The sequence below is a fragment of the Daphnia carinata genome, chromosome 9, assembly GCF_022539665.2.
Source record: "Daphnia carinata strain CSIRO-1 chromosome 9, CSIRO_AGI_Dcar_HiC_V3, whole genome shotgun sequence".
NCBI lineage: Eukaryota > Metazoa > Arthropoda > Branchiopoda > Diplostraca > Daphniidae > Daphnia > Daphnia carinata.
Genome location: NC_081339.1, coordinates 5,067,199 through 5,085,957, shown reverse-complemented (window position 1 = coordinate 5,085,957; position 18,759 = coordinate 5,067,199). Strand labels below are relative to the sequence as shown.

General features: G+C 39.9%; 5 protein-coding genes and 1 long non-coding RNA gene across 14 annotated transcripts in view; 3 read left to right on the top strand and 3 right to left on the bottom strand.

Moving 5' to 3' along the window:
* Positions 1-351, bottom strand: part of LOC130688741 (ras-related protein Rab-30-like) — a 93,730-nt gene extending 93,379 nt beyond the window's left edge. The window contains exon 1 of one of the 3 annotated variants that reach the window (XM_057511763.2): positions 118-351. In XM_057511763.2, coding sequence (XP_057367746.1) covers positions 118-147 — 30 coding nt within the window. In that variant the 5' untranslated portion in view covers positions 148-351. The remainder of the gene's footprint in view (positions 1-117) is intronic. The other 2 variants (XM_057511762.2, XM_057511764.2) reach the window with 2 other exon arrangements.
* Positions 1-5,328, bottom strand: part of LOC130688732 (eukaryotic translation initiation factor 3 subunit G-like) — a 35,220-nt gene extending 29,892 nt beyond the window's left edge. Inside the window, exons 1-8 of one of the 2 annotated variants that reach the window (XR_009421825.1) lie at positions 5,195-5,328; positions 5,089-5,129; positions 4,794-5,032; positions 4,552-4,719; positions 4,336-4,486; positions 4,105-4,217; positions 3,912-4,042; positions 3,715-3,786 (exon numbers count right to left, since the gene is read on the bottom strand). Coding sequence is in view for 1 of the 2 variants with exons in the window: in XM_057511752.2 (XP_057367735.1) it covers positions 3,768-3,786; positions 3,912-4,042; positions 4,105-4,217; positions 4,336-4,486; positions 4,552-4,719; positions 4,794-5,032; positions 5,089-5,129; positions 5,195-5,214 (882 nt within the window). In the remaining variant the exon portion in view is untranslated. Of the gene's footprint in view, positions 1-3,684; positions 3,787-3,911; positions 4,043-4,104; positions 4,218-4,335; positions 4,487-4,551; positions 4,720-4,793; positions 5,033-5,088; positions 5,130-5,194 lie in introns of those variants that run through there. The other variant, XM_057511752.2, reaches the window with a different exon arrangement.
* On the top strand, positions 434-3,598 carry LOC130688697 (uncharacterized). Its single transcript, XM_057511704.2, has 7 exons — positions 434-587; positions 705-866; positions 932-1,058; positions 1,121-1,203; positions 1,259-2,234; positions 2,302-3,302; positions 3,373-3,598. Exons 1-7 carry the CDS (start codon positions 546-548, stop codon positions 3,559-3,561), a joined length of 2,580 nt encoding a protein of 859 aa, XP_057367687.1. The 5' UTR covers positions 434-545; the 3' UTR covers positions 3,562-3,598.
* A 36-nt stretch (positions 5,329-5,364) lies between the features above and the next one.
* LOC130688735 (tRNA (guanine-N(7)-)-methyltransferase-like) lies at positions 5,365-6,501 on the top strand. The gene is made up of 6 exons (XM_057511755.1): positions 5,365-5,514; positions 5,574-5,692; positions 5,751-5,904; positions 5,968-6,112; positions 6,169-6,270; positions 6,340-6,501. Exons 1-6 carry the CDS (start codon positions 5,438-5,440, stop codon positions 6,475-6,477), a joined length of 735 nt encoding a protein of 244 aa, XP_057367738.1. The 5' UTR covers positions 5,365-5,437; the 3' UTR covers positions 6,478-6,501.
* Positions 6,502-7,486: 985 nt separating this feature from the next.
* On the top strand, positions 7,487-18,040 carry LOC130688696 (dynamin-like). Of its 6 annotated transcripts, XM_059497025.1 has the most exons (16): positions 7,487-7,939; positions 8,004-8,077; positions 8,142-8,291; positions 9,551-9,741; positions 10,129-10,141; positions 10,570-10,883; positions 10,971-11,059; positions 11,127-11,472; positions 11,597-11,754; positions 12,646-12,814; positions 12,880-13,002; positions 13,077-13,247; positions 13,320-13,478; positions 13,541-13,731; positions 14,019-14,258; positions 15,301-16,778. In XM_059497025.1, exons 1-16 carry the CDS (start codon positions 7,776-7,778, stop codon positions 15,425-15,427), a joined length of 2,679 nt encoding a protein of 892 aa, XP_059353008.1. In that variant the 5' UTR covers positions 7,487-7,775; the 3' UTR covers positions 15,428-16,778. The 6 variants fall into 6 exon arrangements, with proteins under 6 accessions (XP_059353008.1, XP_057367681.1, XP_057367682.1 ...); XM_057511698.2 differs by lacking the exon at positions 10,129-10,141 and having other exon boundaries at positions 7,488-7,939; positions 9,551-9,754; XM_057511699.2 differs by lacking the exon at positions 9,551-9,741 and having other exon boundaries at positions 7,489-7,939; positions 9,938-10,141.
* On the bottom strand, positions 17,635-18,447 carry LOC132088339 (uncharacterized). The gene is made up of 2 exons (XR_009421832.1): positions 18,363-18,447; positions 17,635-17,829 (listed from the first exon to the last, which is right to left on the bottom strand). It is a non-coding gene; the product is annotated as an uncharacterized LOC132088339 (long non-coding RNA).
* Positions 18,448-18,759: the final 312 nt, after the last annotated feature.

Sequence of the window (18,759 nt, the reverse complement as noted above, 5' to 3'; positions counted from 1 at the left end):
AAATAAAATAGGAAATTTGAAATCTTGATTGGCTGATTGCTTCTGTTGTAGTGCAATGCACTTAAAGGGTTTCCATATTCTAGATTTTCACAATAATCAATCAAAAACCAAACTCACAACTTTGAATAAATATTTGTAATCTTCCATTGATATAAAATCGACTATCTACTAGATAGCAGCCGAAACCTAATAGTTTTTATGAAACCTTTGCACATTTAGTCACTAACGGTAAAGGCCAGATCGGGAAATTTCTGCTTCACTGAGCAAACAAGCCATTTCATTGAAGAAGTTTCCCGAATAAGTACACAAGTACTCTAATCGGCTTGGTTCATGATGTCTGCTCACGAGTTTCCTGTTGTTACCGTTTTTTATAATACCATCTAGCGGAAAAGGAATATACTGCACCTACCATCTAGTGAGTAGTTCGGTAAGCTGAGTAGCCAATGTTATCTGGGAAAGTTGGACAAATAATACATGGCGAACGAGAAAGAAAGTGATCTGATAAACCTGTGAATAGGATCAGGAAATAGTAAGGAGCCTGTCTGATGGAAGGTCACATGCGTGATGTTTGTGTCCTCGAAGAAGAGGTAATACGCTTTGACCTTTGCACCGCTGTTTTCGAGAGAAAGCCCGTTTGTCAAACCCAGCCTCGGTTTACGTGTGTGACGTACAATTACTATTGATTTTCTTTTTGCTTTCGATAGGTCGTCTATGATCAGTCCCAGTTTGGCCTTCTAAACAGCCAAATTGATGACAGCAGTGTATCTCCTGCCCTTCTCAATGATCCACCACGTAGTAACAAACCTGTAAACAAATGGGGTAAATTGGCAAGAACAGCAGCTCTATGTGGGGCTTATATATCTCTTGTAAGCTAAGAAACTTTTTATGAATTGAACTTTTCACAATTTTAATACCCTCAAATTTCACATAGGGTCTATGTATGTCTGTCACTGGACCCACGTTATTGTACTTGAAAGATCAAGTCGGATCTACCATTTCAGAAATATCTTATATCTTCACTGTTCGTTCCATTGGAACTTTAGGGGGTGCTTTCCTTGGTAGATTTCAACCATTAGCATATGGAAAATCATGGAAATTAATTTCGATTTTTTTATCATAGGTAGCATATTGCTTGACAGATGTAATCCATATTCAGCATTTTTTGTGGTTATTGCAATGATGGCTATAAGTGTTGGATCTATGGTAATTAATTTTTGTCATTCAAGGAGTAAAATTTAACTGTCTTTCTTCTCTGTAGCCATGGTGCAAACATATCTGGATGCTGATGGCTTCTTCATTTGTGGTTGGGATGGGCAATGGATTATTGGATACTGGAGCTAGCACTCTTTGTCTTCAGTTATGGGGAAAAGATTCAGGCCCTTACATGCAGGCATTGCACTTCTCCTTTGCCGTCGGCGGATCCATTGCACCTTTACTCGTGCAAGCTTTCATCGTTGAAACTACTGCCCGTAACAATACCATGTCATCCCGTCATGTTCGTTCTGTTACCCACCCACTCAATGTGAGTGAATTAGAAGATGAAATGACGACAGTGGAATCAATCATTAAAGCCATAAGCGAGCCCCCAGTCTTAAAGTCAAACCTTTCGTCGAATTCAACCACTCCCACGCTCAATCCAAATAATGCTATGAACAATTCAGCTCCAGAAACTACGTCCACCACGACACCAGATCCAACCGTTTCTCAGAATCAGACTACATTGGCGGTAGACAAACCGAAGAAGCCGAAACCAGCTGTCATTAATGGGCAAATTCTAGGCCCTTCTAGCCAATATGATAACGTCCCCCTAAAAATAGAAACTCCTCCACCCGAAGAAATCGTTGTGGCTACTACGACTACTGCATCGAATGAAAGCCAAACTACAACCACTACTACACCTTCGAACGTTGTAGCCGTTTCGAATGATACCGCAGTAGCTCAAAATTCAAGTGTGATCGAAAAACCGACTATGATACTCAAACAACTCAATGAAACGGAAGAATTGAATGGCAATCGCAGTTTGAGCAATACTACAACTGGCTCGCTTGAGAGTGAATTGAAGATCACCGGAAATGTTACCACACTGTCAATGACAATTCCAAATACTAGCACAGCAGCATCCACTGTAACTGACGCTCCTCCTTCTACCGTGACAACTGTTACGATAGCGTCCAAGTCGACCGGTGCCGGTGAATCTCAGCATGACGAATTACTATTTGGCAATATAACGATAGGTAATTAAAATAAGAAAAGAATCACACGAATGTAAATTGATAAACGTAATTTTTTTTTTTTGCCTAGATGCTGGTGAAACAACATTCCCTGCCACAACGATTACATCACCTACCACTCGCATTTCAATAACGTCAACCACGTCTCTACCCACCGCTCTCCTTTCAAGTTCAACTGAGACAACGTCATCATTCCTTACTGTAGTGCAATCCATACCCATCGAAAACGTAACACTGCCCATTCCAGTTGTCACTATACTGCCCGTAGATCCGGCTGAACCTTCAATCGTCAAAAGTCGTGGAAAGTACAGAGGTCAACAAGACGGGGTCAGCTTAGCAGTGCCTTCGTCTCAAGTCGTAACCAATGAGCCTGACGGAATCATAACAAGCACCACTACCACACCAGCGGTCAGCGAGGGCACCGTTATTATTGATCGGGCCCCCACAAAGGTTGCTGATTATCTGGAGCGCTTTGGTGTTACGCGGATGCATATGTTGTATACCGTTATCGCCATCATAGTCTTGCACACAGCCTTTTTTTTCCTCTTCTTTTTGTGTTCTGGCACCCGGAGCTCTACCGCCGAACGTCAGACGTCAGATCGGAGGATTAAGGCCTTGCGACCGGTTGCCAAACGATCCTTCGTGGTACTGATGTTCTCGTTTTATCTGATGTACGTTGGCTCGGAGGTCGTGTTCGCTCAGTTTCTTACTACGTTTGCACTGGAAAGCCCACTCAAACTAGCAACTTCAACGGCCAATTACATCACCACCACTTTTTGGGCATCCTTTGCCGCTGCACGATTTGTTGCAATATTCGTTGCGCATTTTACCAATCCCACAATCATGTTGATTTTCAACTTGTGTTGTACTGCGATGGGCTCCATGACTCTCTGCATAGCTGGACAAACAGACGTCTCGATTCTGTACGTCGGTTCAGCTTTGGTAGGCATCGGAATGGCGTCTACGTTTGCAACGGGCTTCTTGTGGACAGAAACACACCTTCTTGTTACTAACCGGATCTCAGCCGCATTTTCCATTGCATCCTCGATGGGAGAGATGATATTCCCAACGGTAAATATTGCAAATTCCAAACATTACGTTTCATGTTGTAAATTTATGCCTCTTTTTTTATTTTTCGCAGGTAACCGGTGCTTTTATCGAATCGAAACCCATGTCCCTGATGTACATTGTTTTGGGATGTACGCTTTTAATGACAGCAATCTTTTTTGTGGCTTGGCATCTGACTAAAGGCAAAGGAAGAGGCTTCCACAAGAGTAGCAAGGGCTACCAATTGGCCCGTCAAGCAGAAGATGAATCTTTGCAAAACTAATTTGCTGGATTTCATTTAATGTTTGGGTAAAGGAAAACGTTTTCTCTACATGTTAAACTTACCAATACGAATGAAAGAGGTAGGATTCGGTTTATGTCTGTGATAGAAAATTTAAGAGCTTGGTCGGAATCCATTTTCGTGTATTTTTTTAACCCTTTTAAATGATTGATGTATCCAATTCTTGGAAAGGAGTTACAGAAATTTTTTCATTGTGTTCCTGACGGCCTGAAAAGAAAAAGATTTTCATTAAATCTTCAATTTAAGATCGACTAAAACCTGTTAAAGATAAAATTCAACGTCCAGCTTTTTGCACCATGTACAAACGACAAGCATTTAAAGATGCAACTTACTTGGACCATTCGACAGTCAGGATAAGATGGTCGTAACCGAAGCCATTAAGAGTCTTGATGGCTCGTTCAGCGTCTTCTTTCCGTTTGTAGCTAACGAATGCGAAGCCCCTGGATTGACCGGTGTTCTTGTCCTAAAAATCCAGATTATGACAACGTCATGTCTAATTCCTTTTTAAATTTAAATTTAGCTGACCTTCGAGAGGAAAATACGTGAGATTTCGCCAATACGTCCGAACAGTTCTTGAAGATCGGAATCGCGTGCGTTTTCTGACAGGTTCGTCACTCGTACTGTGCAACCCTCATCAGCTATTATTGCACAAAATAAGATATTAGGAATTTTTTTCCCGTACGTGTTTTCTCTTAGATTATGGGTAATCTTTAAATAATGGAATAAATATGTTAGAATTTACAGAATTGATCTTACTTCGTCGCCCCATGGCCATTGTTTCTCCTTTTCTGTTGCCTCCGTCACGAAGGGCTGGTGCTACGTAAGCGCTTCCTTCTTTACCACCCTTTGCTTGTGGACCACCAGGTGCAGCAGCAGCCGGTGGAGGACCAACTTTCTTTTCTTCAGCCTATGATTTAACAAATGAATTACTAATTAATTTTAACTGTGTACTTACAAATATTTTTTTTTTACCTTGTTAAGTGCTTCCTGAACAGGCAAAAGTGTGTCCTTGTAAGGACACTGTGTAGTCCAATGGTCTTCTTTACAGATACGGCATTTAACAATACCTTTCTGCATGCTTTTCAATTTCATGAGTGGGTCATCTTCCTTATTATCTGGGTCTTCTTTGTTTGTAATAAACTACGAATGAAATAGAAAATTGTCATTTCCAGGCACAGACATGAATATTTGGAATGGTTCTGATGGGGTAATACCTGCATGGACACATCTTCTGATACAATTGTGGTAGCAGGGTTTGGTCCAGGTTTGTCTTCCTTTGAGAGGCCAAATTTTGGCCAGCTTTTACGCTGGGCAATAGCTTTGGCAACCTGTCTCTTCTCAATCTTGTAGTGACGAACCACTTTGAACTTTCTCCCATCATCATCGATGCCATACTCTGTGACAATTTTCATGCCATTTTTGTATTCTTCAGTGTTTGGAGGTAAACCGAGTCCTAAGATAACAACATTAAGTTAAAAACAATTCCTATTAAAATACCATGAAGCTAACCATCGATATCCTCAACATCATCGGCCCAGCTGGATTTCACTCTGAAAAGGGATAAGATTTAAATGAATTTTTTTATTCCGCTAAACAAATAGGCCAGACCACTTACTCGTTGTCGGCAACCGGCATTTCTCTCGGATAAGCTTGATGACAGTCAGGTAAATTATCAAAAAATCGGTAATTTCACTACTAACGGCGAATGTGTCAGCAAGCAGCCATTAGAACGTGTGTTCAACGTTGCCAAGTTTACAAATTCGGTTGCTTTTCTTCCCAGACCCAGTTTTCGTCTGCTTTTCTTCAAATACAATCCCGCCGTTTATGAGATCACACGTGGAACCTGACAACAGAAAAAATGGCTAGCTTACCACAGAAAAAATTTTATCGGCAAAGGGCCCACAGTAATCCCATCGCTGATCACTGTTTTGATTAGTGAGTATCTTGAATGATATAGAATTTTGAAGAATTGAAAATAATTTTGTATTGTGAAGCCCGGTCTCTCCCAATGAGATGAAATGGGAAGAGTTGTACTCCACATTTACCAACGACGATGGAGTGAAAAAACATGTCCAGTTTGCTGACATTGGCTGCGGCTATGGCGGCTTATTAAGTAGACCAAATATTTTGGGCTAATGTAACAAAACTAATGATCACTATATTGTTTGCAGTTTCATTATCCACTATGTTTCCAGAGACCTTGATGTTAGGAATGGAGATACGCGTTAAAGTATCAGAGTATGTTCAGGATCGTATTAAGGCATTAAGAATTATGCATCCTGGTGCTTACGGGAATGTTGCCTGCTTAAGGAGCAATGCCATGAAGTATTTGTATTGAACCAATACATTAGCTAGAATGTCATTACTTTTGCTGCTCTTATACTTTAGGTATCTGCCCTGCTTTTTCAACAAAGGACAGCTGACAAAAATGTTTTTTCTTTTCCCTGATCCCCATTTCAAGAAGGCGAAGCATAAGTGGCGCATAATCAATGATACTCTATTAGCTGAATATGCCTATGTGTTAGCTGAAGGAGTAAGGCTATATATGCTTTTAATGTGTCTCAAATTGTAACTATTGTGTAATTCTAGGGATTAGTTTACACAATTACTGACGTCAAAGATCTGCATGAATGGATGGTTATGCATCTAGAACAACATCCACTGTTTAAAAGATTGACTCAGGAGGAGCTGGTTAGTTTTGCTAATTTAGAAGGTGCATTTCAGTCGTAAGCTATTATTCAATTTGTTTTTGTGTTACAGGATCAAGATATTGTAGTACCAAAATTGTACGAATCAACAGAGGAAGGGAAAAAGGTCACACGAAATAGTGGAGACAAATTTCTTGCTGTATTTAGAAGGATTCCCGATCCATATGTACCCGAACAAGCTAATTGCTAATATATCAAAATCAGTTTGCCTGCTTTCCCCCGTCGTCCCATTATTTATATATATTTTTTCTGTTTTTTTTTTTTTGCGGAATTTTAGGTTTTGACAATGTTACAAGGCAAAGGAGTTTGAACTGTTTTGCAGAATAGGTGTACACGTTGTCTACTTGTATATACACAACGCCCATGCGCCGACACATTCCAAGATCAATAGTTCTTGAAAAAGGGATTGGACCCATAAGGTATGTGTAGTACTTGTAAGTGGCAAGCAACACGCGCAAAAGTGTAAAATCGGTTGAGAGAGAGATGAAAATTTGGAAAAGAATTTCGTAAAAATTAACGATTTCATTGATAACTCAAGTGAGCAGGAGATCTTTCATTTCTACAGTTGATTGTTCATAGTATTGTAATTTTCAAAGAGAAAAGGAGTTGTGCCTTGTGGCTAATGTCGTTATTGATTTATATATTTCATTCGATCGATGCATCGGATAATCTTTCTTATGGCAAGAAATCGTGCAAGTCGTAGTTGTTTGCCGAGCATCTGTCAACTGAAAATTGACAGCTGTTTAGGGAAAATGAAAATAAATATTCAAATGCACCTTTTGAATTTGTGCTTATTAATTGTCAATAGAAGTGAAGTCCAAAACGATTAGGCACATTTAAATTTTAAAATTTATTGAGATATGATGATGAAGCATTTAATACATTTAACCCTAGTAATAAGGAAACAACGGATCATGACGAAACTTCGTTATGAAATGGGAACTTTTCGATTGTAATGAATATTTTTATGAAATACGCGGAGAAATTTGTGGTATTCGTGGCATGGATTATCGATGTGAGTAACCCATATGTTTTCTGTTTATTCTCTTACAAATTTGAACAATTGACGGAGAGAAGACACTTGATGGTGTGTGTGCGGCTGTCGGTTTCTTTCTTAGCATATATTCCCCCCAGTCAATATTGGGACACTTGCGGATAAGGTTGTGCAATCGGCCGCTGCGCGGCGTTTTTCTATCAAACCAGCCAGCCATGTTGGCCATATTCGGCTGAGAGCTGAAACCGTGCTGGTGTTCTCCGAGCGCTGTCACTGTGTGTCCAACGTCAAAGGAGGTTTGACATACACACAAAGAGCACTATTGCTGAAAAAAGATTAGAGAACTCCCTGAAAGTCTTCTCGTGTTTCTAGTGAATTAGTTTTTTCTCATTGTGCAATCCTATCTATTGGCCGCCATAGTGGGAGAAGTTGGTTGGCGACTGGTCCGAGTTCGTTTGTACGTTTGAGCTCGACCGTCGAAAACAGCATCGAAAATGGCAGGCAATCAGGGAATGGAATCCCTTATTCCTCTTGTGAACAAACTGCAAGATGCCTTCACTTCATTGGGGGTGCAAATGTCTCTCGACTTGCCCCAAATTGCAGTAGTGGGTGGCCAAAGTGCAGGAAAAAGCTCTGTGTTGGAAAATTTTGTTGGCAGGTGGGATCATTACGGAAAAACACCCCTTTGTTTTCTTTTTATTCATTGTTTTCATCCTGAGCAGAGATTTCTTACCTCGGGGATCTGGCATAGTCACTCGGCGTCCCCTTATTTTGCAGTTGATCAATTCTGCCCAAGGTATGTAGTTTTATAAAGGAAGCAAAAAAATTTCACAAACTATATAAGAATATTTCAAATATAGAGTATGGAGAATTTCTGCACTGCAAAGGGAAGATATTCTCTGATTTTGATGAAATTCGAAAAGAAATTGAAGCAGACACTGACCGATTAACTGGCACCAATAAAGGAATTTCCAACTTACCCATCAATTTGAGAGTATATTCACCTCATGGTAAACAACTTTTTTATCATTTTTATCTATTTTATTTACTAAAATCTTCCAACTTGATTATAATTTCCTACTTAAGATTTAAGACTTACTTCACAAGTATCACAGACTGTCACAGTTAGATAAGGAGTAATTAACTTTTTGGGTAGAAAGATAAAATTATCATTAAGCTATTTTCTTTGGCAAAATGTTCCGACACCACACACATTTGCAGTGTACGTCCTTACAGAAGAATGCAGTTCCGAGCTCGGGATGCTTGGATCAATACCTACTGCCAGAGATTGGCGCCATAGAAAAAGAAAATAGGAACCCCCCCCTTTTTTTCACCCATCTTTCCTTGGCCACATTTCCCTGATTTTTACATCGTCGATCATTCGCTCTTTTTTGTAGCCAAAGACCCGCCTCATCAACCCCTTCCGGGACGCTCCCTACTGCGAGTTGATCGACAGACTAAATAGTTAAGAGTAATTAGATTGGGGACCACCTAGGCCGAAGCCTCCCACGGATTGGACATGTGTATGAATGGATAGCCTCGCTAGCATTTCAAACAGCCACTGAGAAAGTAAATTTGCTACAGTGAACTTTTCGTTCTTGGAAAAAAATGGAATCTACTGTGCTTCCCGTCTCGAGGGCATACGCGGTTTTGTATGTGTCGTGCGTGAAGGAAGCTCTCAACTGTGGGAGGATCGGGGCTGGCATGATCGATACGCCTGTTTGCCTCTCAAAGAAAGAATGGAAAAAAAAATAGCGGTGGTATTCCTTTCCTGCGCAATACCGAAAAGAAATATTTCTCCCTTTTTATTTTAGATGTTTCTGTACTTGCTCATCACACCGCACTTCCGATGTGATTGGTAGCCATATTGTATTCGTATACGGCTCGAAAGCCATCTAAAATTCGCATAACTTTTCCTTGTTTTAGCGTCATTGATAATCAATAGAGACTACTGGTCGCTATAAACCTCTAGAGGCTGCGAAAAGAACATAAACGATGAAGGAAAATTACTAACAGGATAAGACCAAAGAGAAACTTTTCCCCCTCTCGAAGATGTCTTATCTAGGCCGGTTAGTGTAACGAATATTTGATCTGGTAAACTGACATCTTGAGGCATCTCAGTTCGAGGACGCTCCCTGCCCAATAAAATAATAAAGAAATGCCATTGACCGCAATGCTCTGCCGACCGTATCTTTTCCCCAGTGTTTTTTTTTAAATATTGCAATACGCAGCACAGAAACAACTAACAACTCACGACTGTTGCGTACAGTGCTGAACATCACGCTGATCGACTTGCCCGGTCTGACCAAGATCCCAGTGGGCGACCAGCCTGTGGACATCGAGGCACAAATCCGCGATATGATTTTTCAATTCATCACTAAGGAGACTTGCCTCATCTTGGCTGTTACTCCTGCCAATATTGATTTGGCCAATTCGGACGCTTTGAAATTGGCCAAAGAAGTGGATCCTGATGGTATTTTAATAGCGAAATTGTTTGCACGACGAAACATGGCAGCTTTTCAAATCCCAACTCCTTCCTTGTTGTAGGCTAATTCTGTTTTGTTTACGTAACGATAGTGACTGATTATCGCATTGCATGTTGTAAATATTTGTTTATTTATTTCTGTTTCGTATCCTTTTTTTTTATTTCGTTTAGTTCTTAATTTGACCCTGATTGATTTACCCGGCTTGACCAAAGTTCCTGTCGGTGACCAGCCTATCGATATTGAGGCGCAGATTCGTAACATGATCCTCACCTATATCAATAAACCTAGTTGCTTGGTCCTGGCAGTTACGCCTGCCAACATTGATTTGGCCAATTCCGATGCTTTGAAATTGGCCAAAGAGGTCGATCCTGCAGGTACACGTCTAAAACGTAGCTCTTTACACTTTTTTTTTTTAATGTCAACCCCTCCCGCACCTTAAGCTTGTGGACGTGAGTAGTTTCCTGATTCTCTTGTTCTATTGCATGTCGTCTTCACTTTTATTTCTTTTGACGTTTCGATCCCGAAAAGAAAATCGTGCCTGGGAGCTATCTCTACTGAAAAGCTTTTTTTTTTTTTAATTTCCTTTCCAAACTTTCAACCCAATTTCCATGGCACCGTTTTCTTGATGGTTTCTCTTACTTCCATGCTAACTTCCGTAAAGGATTGCAGTATCGATCGGCTCGGGTGAATGTTTCCACCAGAGGGATTTGCTTTGAACCGATCGATGGCCTTTGGATGTCCTTCCATATTTCTTTGCTTGTTAAAAAATAGCTTTACTAATGGCGTCGTTATGTTCGTGCAGGTTTGCGAACAATTGGTGTCATCACCAAATTGGACTTGATGGACGAAGGAACTGATGCTCGCGAGGTACTGGAGAACAAGCTGTTACCTCTGCGTCGCGGTTACGTCGGTGTGGTCAACCGCAGTCAAAAGGATATTGACGGTCGCAAAGATATCAAAGTTGCCGTGGCGGCCGAGCGCAAATTTTTCCTCGGCCATCCCTCCTATCGCCATATGGCCGAAAGGATGGGCACGCCGTACCTCCAACGTGTTCTCAATCAACAACTTACCAACCATATTCGTGAAACCTTGCCGGGATTAAGAGATCGTCTCCAGGTCTTATTTTATTATTAGAGCAGCTAATGAATGAAATGAGGCGTTGCTAACGTATCGCGTTCCCTTTGAATTTACTGGGCCATGTAGAAACAATTGCTGAGCATGGAGAAGGAAGTGGAGCAGTACAAATACTTTCAGCCCAACGATCCGAGCATCAAAACCAAAGCCATGCTTCAGTAAGCCCGCAATGGAATATTGTGTGTACTATGCGAAGGTGTTAATGTTAACGTTGCTATCTTGCAGGATGATCCAGCAGCTACAATCGGATTTCGAACGAGCTATCGAGGGTTCGGGTTCAGCCAATATTAATACGATGGAACTGTCAGGTGGTGCCAAGATCAACCGCTTGTTCCACGAACGATTCCCATTTGAAATAGTCAAAATGGAGTTTGACGAGAAAGAGCTGCGACGCGAAATTGCTTTTGCCATTCGCAACATTCACGGTATTCGCGTTGGTCTATTCACGCCCGATCTAGCCTTCGAGGCCATCGTCAAGAAGCAGATATCTCGCCTCAAAGAGCCCTCCCTCAAGTGTATCGATTTGGTCGTCACCGAACTGACTAACGTCGTCCGCTTCTGCGCCGAAAAGGTTAGAATAAACTTACCGATTTTTTTTTTTGTTTTTGAAAGAGAAACACAGCTGTTTTAACGAGGGCCTAGGAAGCCGGCCAATGCCTCGATATTAACGAACGCTTTATATCCCGGACAAACAGATGAATCGCTATCCTCGACTGCGCGAGGAAGTCGAGCGTATTATCACTACACAAATCCGTGAGCGTGAGCAACGATGCAAGGACCAGATCATCCTTCTCAACGAGTGCGAGCTGGCCTATATGAACACCAACCACGAGGACTTTATCGGATTCGCCAAGTATAAACAATTCCATTTTTAATTTCAATTAAACTTAATAGTGAGTTGATAGGATGAGCTTAGATCAGCCGGCACCTCCTTTGCATTAAAATCCTATAGTTTTTTTTTATTAAAAGCGCTTTTTTTTAAATAATTTTTTTTGTTTACTTTTGTTGTTTTTTTTTTTGCTTTCTGCTTTCTTTTCTATTAATAATCGACAGCAGCTTTAGATGACTTCACTTGTATTTCCTTTCAATGTACCAGAAATTTGTTTATCTGTTCTATTTTTGTGCCTTTTATTTTGTTTTATTTTGTTTGTTTTTTTAATTTCTTCCCAACATTTTCTAATTATTTCTTTTTCTTCTCTTGTTACATGTGTTGTGATTGTTCTGACGACTTTACTTTGGCTTTGATGCGTTGGCAGAGCGGAGAGCATCTCTATGACACGGTACGTGATGCCAGTTGACGACTGCTATAAAAAAACAAACAAATGTTTTCAATTTTTGCTTTTTCCTCTCATTTTCCATTTTTGGTTTCTCGTCTCTGACATTTCAATTCATCTAGCTGCTCTGCCTTCGCATTCCTCTCTATCTTTCCACTTTAAAGCTTATCTTCTAACAACAGCCTACGCGCACTAATTAGCGTCATTGCTCTATTGTTTTACTAGCAGACGTTTCGACTAATGGAAAAATGCCATTTGTTTAGTTTTGTCAATGATTTGGTTTGTTTTCTCTTTTAAAGTAGTCTTTGATTTTGTTTTCACTAACACTAGAATGTTATAGTTGGTTGTTATGCTCCCCATCTCTCTTGCTACTTTTAGTCTTTTTTTTCCCATAGACGAATGATTTCGATCGTTTTTTTTTTTAATTATCACGAACGTATTGTATTTTTTTTTCTATTCGAAATGTATAGCGCCCAGCAGTCTTCTGAGAATGCCAGCAACGCCGGACTTAAGCTGGGCAATCAAGTCATCCGACGTGGTTATATGTCGATCTCCAATCTGGGAATCATGAAAGGCGGTTCTCGGGACTACTGGTTTGTTTTGACCTCGGAGACACTGTCGTGGTACAAGGACGAAGAGGTATTTATAATTTCGTTCATGTTTTGAGAACGTTGAAACACTAACGGTGTGATTGATCGTTACAGGAAAAAGATAAGAAGTACATGCTGAATCTGGATGGTCTGAAATTGCGCGATATAGAGCAAGGATTCATGTCTCGTCGGCATGCCATCGGTCTGTTTAATCAAGACGGTCGTAACGTTTACAAGGTATCAAACACTTAAGCAGACTGTTCTTTTTTTTTTTTTTTAATATACATTCTTTGTTTAATTTGTTTCCGCAGGATTATAAACAACTGGAAGTGAGTTGCGAGACCCAAGACGAAGTTGATTCCTGGAAGGCGTCGTTCTTGCGTGCAGGTGTCTACCCTGAAAAAATATCTGATACCACCAACGGTGAAGATTCTGGAGAACGGGAGAGTTCCGCATCGATGGATCCCCAACTCGAGCGGCAGGTTAGATATCGCGTTCAACATCCAACAGAATTAGTGTTCTCTTTATCGACTGGTTTTTCTGTGTCGGTTTAGGTTGAGACGATTCGCAACTTGGTTGACTCATACATGAAGATCGTCACCAAGACCACTAGAGATTTGGTGCCCAAGACCATTATGCACTTAATGATCAACAATACCAAGGATTTCATCATGGCTGAGTTGCTGGCCAATCTCTACGCTCAGGGCGACACGGTAATCTGACCGCAATTATTTTAAAAATTATTCGTCCACTTATGATCATTTGGATGTTGCAGAGTAACATGATGGAAGAGAGCGCCGAGGAAGCCGTGAAACGCGAGGAAATGCTTCGAATCTACCACGCCTGTAAAGAGGCTTTGAGGATTATTGGCGATGTGTCGATGGCTACCGTATCGACCCCCGTTCCACCACCCGTCAAGGGCGGTGGCGACGACGACTACTTTAGGTCTGGACCTGATAATTCCAGGTTCATTATAAAACAACAAAAAGCAAAACTGCCTTTCAAAAAAAAAAAAAAAAAAAAAGCTCTTTCTCTCTATATCTCTTTCACTCTTTGTGGCGAGAATTTTGGCTTCAGTTCAATGGTCGCACCCCTTTATTTCTTTTGAAACGTATCCAATTTCGGATTGATATTCCAGTTGGATGAATTTCATGCCGAATCGGACCATCTCTTTCTTGTTTATTTTCTACATCTTTCATTCGGATTTTAATCTTCAAAACTTCAACTCATCAAGTCCATATTTAAATTTACAGCATTGGCCAGCGAGTATCGCCTCCATCTCCAGGCGGCCCTAATCGTCGCCCAATGAGCGGCGTTCCTTCGGCTCCTGGACCGACCTCTTCAGTCAGCCGAGCTCCACCAGCTCCCCCTGCTGCTGGTCGTCCTGCACCGGCCGTGCCCAATCGACCAGGAGATGCGACAGGCAGAGCCCCACCGGCTCCACCTTCGCGCCCCGGAGCAGGAACTGGCCTCCCTCCGCCACTAGTGCCAACGTAAGTCCCACATTTCATTTTTTTTTTTTTTTTATTTCTTCTTTATAATTATGAATAATTGAATGTAAGCCAAATTAGTACTAGTATCATACTGTAACATAAGGCATCCAAGTGTTTCTCTCTTTGCGAATTCATTCTTTCCCCTTCCAGAATAATTCATTTAGAATGTTTCCTCGTTCATAAAATAAAAAGGAGAAGCCAAAAAGAGAAATGCTAGGAAGTAATTGGACACGTGCGCTATTAATGAAAGGGTGTTTGGTGTAGTCGTGTGTCTGCTTTAACTGGTCGTGAATTATTAATTCATTGACGTCGCTTGGCTTGGGGAAAAGAAAAGCTTATTTGTGACTAACCATGAAGCTAAAAGTGTGTGTGTGTGCATTCACGAACTGGGAAAATGAGAGCCTTTTTTTCTTTTAAAGTGGATCTCTTTTGAATTTTGATTGAAAGTAAACCACACACAAAAACTTGTCCCTAAAAAGATTTAGCAAAGCAAAATTGAGCGCCACCAATATCCGTGTTGGTTTTTTTTTTCTGTTTTGTCTCTTTTTTTTTTATGGATGGATATTTGCAGCCGGCGCACGTAGAAAGCGAACAAAAATTTAAAAAACCGAGAGTGAACAAAAAAAATCCCCTTCCCCCGTATTTCATGTATGTCATCCGTCACACGCTAGAAAGATCCTACTTCATCATCCAGTCACACACACACACATGCGCGTGAACGCTCTGAAACAAAGGGCGGAAAGAAAGAAAGAGAAAATTGGACAACTTGGATCAAAAGATGTGTTTACTCTTGTAATCGAAATTTATTGGCCATGTTTTCTCTTTCTTTCTTTTGTTGCACACAAACTAATTCGTGTGCATTCGATCTTCTGTTTTTGTTTACCTTTTTGGTCGGAACATTTGAAATTTGCTTCATTTAAAAATAATAATCGGCGTAAAAAAAAAAATTCAATATTTGTGCGTGTGTGTGTGTGTGTCAAAAATGTGAAACCAAAAAAATCCTGAAACACAACCAACAACCCATCAAAAATAAAAAAAATAGGCGAGGAGTAGGAGGAGGATCCCAGCAGCCCGGCATCGTCATACCGCAGCGCGTCCAGCAAGCCGTAGTCAACGTCGCCGTCAATGAAATGGTCGGCGCCCTCGGGAAGCAGTTTAAATTCAATTAGAAAAAAAAAAAAAAAAAAAGAATCTCTTTTTCACACAAAAACGAAATCCTTCTTGTTATTACCTCACCTTCCCCTACCAAACCACTGAAACATTCCGTTATTATTTTATTTTATTTTTCCGGAAATCTGAGAATGTTGTTGTGTCAATTCTAAATTCCGGTTTGAAAAAAAAAAACGGAAAATAGAAATGATGGAGAAAGCTGTTTCGGTTTGTCCCTGCCTCACCCCTCTCACACCCTTATGTTTTCTACCTGTCTTTAGTAAGAAGAAATGTTCACTAAGTGTAGTCGAAAAGCACTACGTCGTTGTTGTTGTTCACCAATCGCGTCGCTTTCTATCAAGTGGCCTGTTAGGAAAATCATTGGGACAGAACGCGGACTTGTAACACGAGCCCTTAAAAAAAAAGAATCTTTAGCTATAGGCCATGTTTATCCCTCCTTGTTAAAGAAGAAGAAAAAACACAAAACCTTAACCTTCTTATTAAAAAAAAAATCCCTAATAATAATTCGATGTGGTTTAAGCTAAATTGATTAGAAGTTTTTGCTTGGGATACGATTCCATTGAAGAAGAAACATGTTGTTTGTTACTTAGATCATCTTTCCCCTTTTTCCTTGGCTCTTGGTTTTTTTTTTTTAACAGCACTTGCCAGTTTGTTTATCGCGTCATTTTCCTTTAATGATATACATACAAGAAAACTTATGTCCATTTATCCACATTGATGTTTGTCTTTGGAAATGTTTTTTTTTTTTTCTTGTGCCGACACGCTACACTAAACTGTTCGTAGTCCAATTGAATAGTACACGAAAGTGTGTGTTAACAGTATCAGATGGATGTTCAGTACTGGAAAGTTTAAAAACAAAAAGGGCCAGCTAATAAAAAAGAAGAGACGCCTACCCCAACCATCACCGCCACTACACCCATTTCTGTTCCCCCGAACAAACTTTTGTACAGTAGTGTTTCGCTTTTTAATTTTTTTTTTTAATAATCGGATGAATTGATTCTCTTCAATTTTATAGAAGGAAATGAAAAAAAATTGAAAGCAATTCCCAATTCCGATTTTTGTTTCCTCATTTCCTTTTTCTGTTCTTTTTTTTTTCTCTATACATATTATAGGGGGGGAATTGTGTGCGTGTGTGTGTGCGCGTGTTTGTGAGATGCTTAATGCCCACCCACAAAACAAAAACATTGTGTTTTCCTCCCTATCATCATTTCCATTTAACCTGAATCTCTCCACGAGCTAAACTCTTGAATCCATTTACAGAATACAATTTGTTGAAAATTCACTTGAAATAAAAACTACGGGCGCTTTATACAGATCTTGCTTGTTAACAGTGATTATCCCTTTTTTTTTCTTAATTTATTCATCTTTTTTTTTTTTTTTTTTCTTACTAACCAGTATTTTTTTAGTTTAAATTTTCTGTTTTTGCTTGGTAGTTGATTTTCTTTTTAGATCGTAATTTACTTATTTATATTATTTTTATAGATTATTTTTGTTTCTCTTTTTAGTTTGACTCGTTTTCTTTATTTATTTTTGGTTTTTGTGTTTATTTATTCTTGCTGGATTCCGTTTAGGAGACCCATGCCGAGCGTTCCGCCGCGGCTACAGGATCGACCTCAGGTTCCCGGCCGACCTTACTATCACTAGTCTCGCCCGCGTTTTTCTACAGTTTTGTTATTCGAAACCTTCAGCGGGAATCCCCCAATCCCTTTAGCTCTAATTATGCAAACACTTTGTGCCCCTAATCTGTATAGAAACCAAGTACATAACTGTCTAATGAACAAGAGGGAATAAGAAAATATTAAGCACACGCACAAAACAACATGAATTCCAAGTCATTCATGATTGTTCCCTTTTTTTTTTTAAATTGCTATTTTTCATTTGTCCCATTGGGTAAATCCTGAAATCGATGTCAAAGAAACTAATCGACAACCAAACAAAAACAAAAAAATACAAACGTAATTATCAATTTCAGATAATTACGTTTTTGTTTTTCCACTTATGACCAAATAAAAATGTTTCTTTAATACGGTTCAAGGTTCCATCCTAAATGTGCAAGCACATTCCAGTCAGATCCTTCCATTCTTGTTTAATGAGTTGATTCTTACAACCTTCCCTTGTGTAAATCGTTGACTGACGTGCAGAAGAAAACATTGTTAAAACTAGGAGACAGTTCGTCAGTTTGTTACCTTGCTAAATGTTTTATCTATTGTGTTTTGATTTGGGGCTGAATCGCCTGATGGAATGGTATATACAGGGTTTGACTGGAACAGTGTGTTGTTGTATCCGTTCCAAGCTAATAACGGCGCCTACAGCTCCTGTCGTAACATCGTTTTCACAAACATGTTTGTTTTGTTTTAGACAAAAGCACCACAGTTTTGTTCATCGTCTTCCTTCGTCCAACCTAAAATTTCAAAGCAAACGAGACAACCAAAATCATTACTAACGTTTAAAAGTAACCCAGAGTGTTCCTTCTAATAGTAATTTGATGATTGCTTAGTTAATTAATCATCTACCCGTCGTCGTCCATTATTTTCCGTTGTATAGTTTGGCAATGTTCTTTCTACTTTTACCCTCCCCTCTTTTGCTATTTACCAATACATTTCAGTTTCGTGTCGTGAGCCTTGCCTTATTCTTTCAAGTTACGTGCATAAACACTTCGTGCTGTCACGAATTGTCTTGTTGACTTTCTGCATCACCATGGCAATGGGTTCGTACAGTATATGCCGGAATTCTTGACGGAAACTATTATTGAGCCTATATGCACAAGTGTCATAAACTTTTTTTCCTCTGCTCTTTTACACAGTTTTACAAATACGTTGGCGTTCGTCTAATAATTTTAATCCCGAAAGATCCCCGCCACTTGTAACGAAGATAAGGCCATACATTTTATGAGCTTGATAACTAGATGGTAATAAATAATTACGAAAAGGGAACCCAGAAATTACCGGCCGAAAAAATGACGCCATTTATTAAGTTCTTCAAAAGTTTCATTTTGAGTAACGAGCATTGCTCAACGACAACAATACGTCATAAGCAACATTGCAATATGGGGTTTTCTCGGCCTGGTCGTGCGATTTTGTTGGGTTTATCAGTAAGTACGTTGGGAATTGTCAGTATAATCCGAAAAAAAGGCTGGAAATTGATTTTAGAGTTACGTATAGTAAACTTCGTCGACAAAAATAGATTTTCTTTTATTATTCCAAACCGTGAAACGTTGGATTCGTGATGGCCATGTGCCAAGTTTTTTGCACTCAAATTTGTAATGGCGCTTTGCTTATTGGAGCGAGAAAAATGGGGTTGTTAAAGTTTCCAAATCACAACTTCCTTCCTG